This window comes from Oryctolagus cuniculus, chromosome 11 (assembly GCF_051225735.1).
Source record: "Oryctolagus cuniculus isolate XC-2025 breed Fujian yellow rabbit chromosome 11, ASM5122573v1, whole genome shotgun sequence".
Lineage (NCBI taxonomy): Eukaryota > Metazoa > Chordata > Mammalia > Lagomorpha > Leporidae > Oryctolagus > Oryctolagus cuniculus.
Window position 1 is genome coordinate 51,774,113 of NC_142877.1, and position 6,641 is coordinate 51,780,753.

A 6,641-nucleotide genomic window follows, 5' to 3' on the forward strand; every position below is an offset into this window, starting at 1 on the left:
CAGGTCTTAGGGTGACAGGAGGTCTCTGTCATTTGGTACTAGGATGTCATATTGGTCCTTACACATTTCCTTGACAGGCTGTCATCTGTCTTTGAACTTTCTAAATAGGAAGTTTAGTCACATTTTAACGGTTTTAAAAATTATTTCTGTTCTATAACCTTCCCAATCCCAAAGAAATAAGATATAACTTAGATTCCCAAGTTATATTTTAACATAGGTTAATTTTCAAAATTATTAGAGTATAATTGACACAATTTGTATATTTTCTCTTTTTTTTATCCGTTTAAATACAAGCAGAGTAAAATCACATTTTTCTCAGGCAACAGTAGCAGTTCAGTAGGTGAGCGTGTGATCACATTGTATTAGTATCACATGCAAGCAGCCCTAGTGCCCTGGCCGCGCCCGCCTACAAAGTCCTCGCGCAGGTGCCCTCGGGCCTGCGGGGCCGCAGTGGCCAGCATCTGCGGCCTTCCGGGGCTGCCGCTGGCCTGCTCGAAGGGCTGCGGGGGGCTCTGGCCGGCGGCCGGCAGCGGCTCCGGTGCGGCACCTCCTGGATGACTGAGCCGGCCCCGTTCACCTCTTCGTCGGCGTCGGCCAGGTCGACATTCACGGCGTCGGTCCTCAGAGCCATGATGCTGGGGCCATCGCTGCTTGAACAGCTGGGCTGCGGCGGCCGGGAACTCGGGGTCCAGGGGCACGCTGCCCACCGCGGAGCCCATGACCGAGCGGTACATCTCCACGCCCTCCGGCAGCATGGACTTGATCTTGGGCAGCCAGCGCTTGCACAAGCACCAGGCGTTGGTGCACATGTCCGCAGCGATCATGTTCATCTTGCTCTCCTTGAAGCTGGGGGCGAAGTTCTGACAGTAAGTTTCACAGCGTTCAGGACTCGGCTGTCCAGCAGCTTGCAACTGGGGTCGCTGGTGGACGAATGGATGCCTGTGCCACAGCTGTTGGCCAGCGTGTTCCTGTCGAAGAAGGTGGCCAGGAGCCTGCGCAGCAGGACCTTGTGCTTCACCCCCGCGCACGGGTGGCAGTTCATGAGCTGGCCACGCGTGATGTACACCCCGGAGCCTGCCACTAGCTCCAGCTTCTCGCCAGGGTCACCCTCTGAGTAGAGCTTGGGGTGGCAGCAGTACCCAATCTGGCTGATGAGGCTGGTGGGCAGTGCCACGAGGTCACAGGAGATAAGGACACAGGAGCAGCTCTCCAGCGGCACCGGCTCCGGCTTCTTGGGCACTGCGTAGCTGCCCGTGGCCTTGATGTACACCTGGCTGTACTGCTCGTCCACCATTGTAGGCCTCGTCGACCTCCTCATCCTCCTCATTGTGGTATGAGGTGGGGCTGTCGGTGGTGGGCAGGCTGCTGGCCCCCGGACTGGTCCGCTCCCCTTGGGGGTATGGCGCCTGCAGGACTCCGGGGATGAGGGTGGCCAGGCTTGGCACCCTGTAGTAGGAGACCCCAGAGCAGCTTCAAGGGGGCGGCACCGGCCACCAGCGCAGTGCCGGCCACCACCGCCACGCCGTCCCGTGGCCCCACCTCCAGCGGGCGCTTGGGAGCCAGGCCCGGGCCAGCAGCTGGCGGCAGCTCCATGGCTTCGAGCTTCACACGGGTCAGCAGCGGGATGGGCACGGAGGGGGACACGACATAGGGGTCGGCTGCAGCTGGGTGCAGGGGCTCTGGGGCTCGGAGCTGGCGTCCTCCATCGCGGTTGTCTGGGAGTCACAATGGGGCGAGCTCACCTTGAACATGAGGTCGGTGCCGCGCTCCACGATGTGCTGGATCTGCAGGAAGTTGGCCGTGTACATGACCACCAGCTGCTCACTGGCCCCCATGGTCAGCTTGCCCGTGTAGCAGGACAGGATCTGCTGGAAGCAAGCGGGCAGCACGGTGCCCAGCAGCTCGAAGGCACTCTTGCTGTTGCCGCTGAACAGGTCGCAGAAGTAGAGGCTGCTGGCCGCCAGCACAGCCCGGTGAGCCTTGAAGGCCTGGCCCTTAACCACGATGGACACATCGCAGTAGAGGCACAGCAGGCGCTGCTCGTTCAGGCAGCCGAGCACGGTGTTGCCGAAGTTGGGGATCTCAATGTGCAGCATCTGAGACATGGTGGGTGGGCGCCAGCGGCGGCCCTCACTCTCTCAGCGCCCGGCGGCCCTGGCGGGGCACATCTTCAGTGGCTGCGGCCAGCGGCCTGTGGCTGCCCGCTCAGCCCGGCAGGGCAGGCTCCCCGCACACGCCCTCCCGCTGCTCCGGGAATGCAGGAAAGGGAGCAGGAGCCCTGGGGTGGGGAGGGCTGGAGGAGGAGGAGGAGGAGGAGGAGGCGGTGGTGGCGGCAGGACCCTGGGTGCTGGGCTCCGTGGCCATGGCTCAACTGCACCCAGGCCGGCACTCCCGGGCAGTGCGCCGCATCTCAATGATGTGGCCGGATGCAGACGCACAGCCAGGCGGCTCCCAGGAGTGAATAGCAGCCTTTGATTTGGGAGCCGAAGTAAATGCCAACTCCCAGCCCCAGCTTTCAAAACAGTGGAGTGTTGGTGCCAGAGAAATGCGTGGCTCTGGGTGTTGGTACAAGACAGACTTCTGATGACTCACGGCAATGCAAACAAAGATGGCAGAAGCACGGCTGTGCGTGCTGGCTCACAGTGCCCGGCAGCCGAGACAGCCTGCAAATCTACCTTGCACTTCTGCATGTGGATTACCCCGTGCATGCCTCCCTCAGCCAGGACAGCCCCAGTCAAAGCATCTGGGCTATTCCAAACAGTCTGCAGGGCTGGGGCAGCGGGAGGCAGGGCGGAAGGCGGAGGGGCCAGGGTCCGGTCAGGGGTCCCGGGCACTGGGGGGGGAGGGGCAGCCGGTGAAGTTGAAATTGGACAAGACCCCCTAAAATTTACCCTGAAATGTGGCCCTTTAAAGTTCCCTCGAAATGTTATCTGGGGTGCCACATGCGCTACTGGAATTTGGGGTGCCTTACGATTTCACCACGGGCTTATTACTAAATCCCTGATATTAATAAGCCCAAGAGGGTTCTTGCCTCATATTTAGAGAAGAATTCTAAATACCGGCACAGATAAACGAGGCAGCATGGTACGTTTTAAGCTTTTATTTAGTAAGAAAGGTGCATAAGAGAGTGAGAGCTTTATTTAGGGGAGAGAGGTGAATAGGGGTTCATACCAAGCACCAGGAACCAGCCACGTGTATGAGCATCTAGTCCAGGAAGCCTAGGGGCCATGTGCTCTGGAGGCGCAGGGCTACAGCAAGCCCTGTCCTGGCAAGAGGCCAGGGAAGAAGAGCAGGGCAGAGCCTCGAGCACACTGTGCCCCAGGCTTTTAACCCACTCCAAAGGGGAGTGGTTAATTAACCTGATTGGCTGGTAGGCACCCCGGTGTGGCTAGGTAGGGGAGTGAGGCCACACCGGGGCGTTGCAAAGGCATCAGGTAGGAGCATGAGGTCACACAGGGGCGTGGTCTTCCAGTTCACAAATCTGACCAATTTTAACCTGTATGCCTGCCTACTTTCAAAGTTGGGGAGCACGCACAGCCGGGGGGGGGAGGGGAGCAGGCAGGGACAGTACTGGGCCGGGGCATCCGGCCCCTCCCCGCTCCGCAGGGCTCAGACCAGGACCAGGACCTGCTCTGTGCAAAGAGCTACCTGGCGGCCAGAGTCCTTCCCAGGAGAGCCCCGCTCTGGGCTCCTTCCACAAAGTGCTGGGGTGTCCAGCCCCAGTTCCCCACCTGCCACTCCTGGAGTGCACACCCCACACCCAAGGGGCAAGGTCTTTTGCTCTCTCCAACCTGAGCTCCTGCTGCCTGACCCCCATGGAGTGACACAAGCCAGGAGGCCTGGCAGGAGGCGGCAGCACCCACAGGAAAAGACAAGAAGGCACTGGGCCAGGAGCAGGCTGCGCGGGCCTGGGGCTAGGGCCTTCCCAGGAATGGCCCTCACTGGGCTGTGTGCCGCCCTCCCGGGAGCAGGCCCTGGGTCCCCTCCCCCAACCTTGCAGCTCCCTCCAGGGCTCCAGCTCTGCCGAGTGCCTGGTGCTGGCCAGGAGGGGAGGAGCCCCCAGGACGGTGCCCACGCAGGAACTCCCGGAAGGCAGAGAGCTCAGCCTAGGCCAGGAGGAGGGGTTGCCTAGACTGGGGCAGCGTGCTGCCCAGCCAGGTCCGACCCACAGCCAGGTGACCCCGTTCAGCACCTGAGCCTTCCCTCCCACCAGAGCCTGGGCCCTGGCCCATGGACCACGTTGAAATCCTGGGTCCTGCAGGTGCCACCTCACACACCGGCCGCTTCCTGGAACGACTCCATGGCCTGAGTCGCTGACCTGTGCCCAGGGAAGCAGGGAGCCTGGCCTTCCTCAGAGGGCCCCTGGGGCAGAGCGAGATACGTGTGAAACCCGCGGCTGCAGCTGGCACGGCCGCAGCTGGCATGACCGGAGCAGGCGAGGCTGGTGACCCGAGCCCTCAGCGGCAGCCGTGCCCAGGGCTGGGGCCAGCGGCACTCACCCATGGAGGGGCTAAGTGGCCCTGCGGACTGAGGACAACAGCCTTGCTGCCACCCTGTCCTCAGGACACCTGTGCCGGACACGGCTGGTGTCGGATTCTGTTCTTAGAAGCTCGCCCAGGGCAGGAACAAAAATGGGCTTCAGGGTGGAAGAAAGGCTTGGCTGTGACCGAAAGCATGGTGGGCCAAGGGCCGGGGCCAGGGCAGCAGAGGTGGGGAGGGGCCAGCGGCCCAGCGCTCTGGACACTGTCCCCGCCCCCGCCCACCACACCCTCCAGTGACTCCGTTTCCCCTCCACAGCGAGCTCGGCCATGCCCCCACCCCATCTGGCCACCAGGCCCCTGCACTGAGGACCCTCCCCTCAGAAGGCTGAAGCCCCAGCCCACCCAACCCTCACAGGAGCACGGGTGGAGATGGGGGGAGCGCACTGCAGGGGCAGCGGCAGGACCTGGAGAGGGGCCCCTGCCACCCAAGCAGGTTCCCAGGATCAAATCAGCACACGGACTCCCTCCCCAGCTGGGGCTGGGCCAGAGCCGGCCACCAAGTGCTCCAGGGGCGCCGGGGCCCTCCCACCAGGCACCAAGGGGGCAGGGGCTCTCACAGGTCCAAGGTCACCCCAGGGACCCCAGGCTGGCAGCTGGACAAGGCGGGGCTCCCCTCGCAGGCCCCAGCCCTGCCTGAGCTCCCCCACCCAAAACCCACACAGGCAGCAGATTCCATGGCACGTCTCACGGCACCGAGCCACAGGCCGAGTTCCACCCGCACATGGTCACTTCCAGCAAGAGAAAGGAGGCGAGAGAAATTAAATTACATTATTCTGCAGGATTTAATTTTTTCAATCTAATAAGAGGTGGACTTCAGCGAACCTGCTGAGGCAGAGGCAGGGGCAGAGACATCCTATGGGAGGGCAGGGCTTCCCTCCAGGCCCCACCGGGCCGCCCCAATTGGAAGGCCCTGACACCTCCCGCAGAGGCAGGGCGGGCCATGGGCACCTGCTGAAATGTCAATCAAAGGCACTCAGAGCTGGTGGCCAAGACGTCCCCAGGGACAGGGTGGCAGCAGAGGCCGTGGGAAAGTCCCTGGGAGCCGGCAGGGTGCCGGTGAGTGGTGAGCCTGGTTCTGGGGGGGGTGCAGTCACACACAGCACAGGCACCAGCAGGACACAGCAGGAGCAGGGGCCTGGGATTAACCCTTCCAGGACCCAGGCCGTGGGCTCAGGTAGGCAAGCCCAGGCCCCTGGGGAGCTGGATGAGGCCCCAAGGTTTGCAAGAGACCCAAGCTGTGCAGCAGAAGCAAGTGGGCCAGGACAGGGCCCAGGGGCCTGGTCACCACCCCCGCCCCAGCATCCAGTCCTGGGACAAGGAGGGGCAGCCTGGGTCATGGCCTTTACACTTGACCCTAATGTGGGGAGGAGGGGTGCACACAGCACATCCCCCAGGCCTCAGGGTCACATGGGTGCACAAGGGTCTCCAGCCTAGAGAGCCCCGGGACCAGAAGGCCCTCGGTGCAGCCAGGCCCTGGGCAGCCTCTGCCCAGACCACAAGCCTGGCCCAGCCTCAACGACAGAAGCTGCTCTGCCTCACTGGCAAATGTCTGCTGGAAGCTCTCTTTCTGAGGAAGGGCACAGCTCCGGGAGATTTGAATCCAGAAACTCGCTCATCAGTCCTTTCCCGCTCCCGGCCTGGACAGCGAGCTCGGCCCCAGATCTCAGTGGCCAGGGCGCAGCAGGGGCGGGGCAGGACCTTGGCTCCCTGGCTGTGGGGCTGGCTCTGGTGACCCCAGGGAGCCACAGGGCAGGGCCGCCAGCCATCACCTCCTGCTCTTCACCCTCAGGACACCCCGACCTTCACACAGGTGGGAGTTTGAGGGCCAAACTAAACACCCTACACAGAAAGAAATGGCAGCAGGGCCAGGCTGTGGCACAGGTGAAACTGCCGCCTGTGGCCCCAGCATCCAACACAGACGCTGGTTCCAGTTCCGGACGCTCCACTCCCAATCCAGCTCCCTGCTGATGCACCTGGGAAAATGCACCTGCTACCTCGTCCCATCTGGAACAGCCCAGGGGCTTGGGGCCCACACCCCCAGTGTGGGAGACCCAGAAGACGCTCCTGGCTATGGCCTGGCCCAGTTCCAGCCCTTGTGGC

The 6,641-nt window shown here is 62.5% G+C and overlaps 1 protein-coding gene across 1 annotated transcript; it reads right to left on the bottom strand.

Annotated features, from left to right (window-relative positions):
- Positions 1-406: 406 nt before the first annotated feature.
- On the bottom strand, positions 407-2,105 carry LOC100354269 (nucleus accumbens-associated protein 2). The gene is given in 8 exon segments (XM_051845398.3): positions 407-442; positions 444-547; positions 550-647; positions 649-871; positions 874-1,295; positions 1,297-1,466; positions 1,468-1,655; positions 1,658-2,105. Coding segments are annotated over 8 exon segments (1,689 nt in total).
- Positions 2,106-6,641: the final 4,536 nt, after the last annotated feature.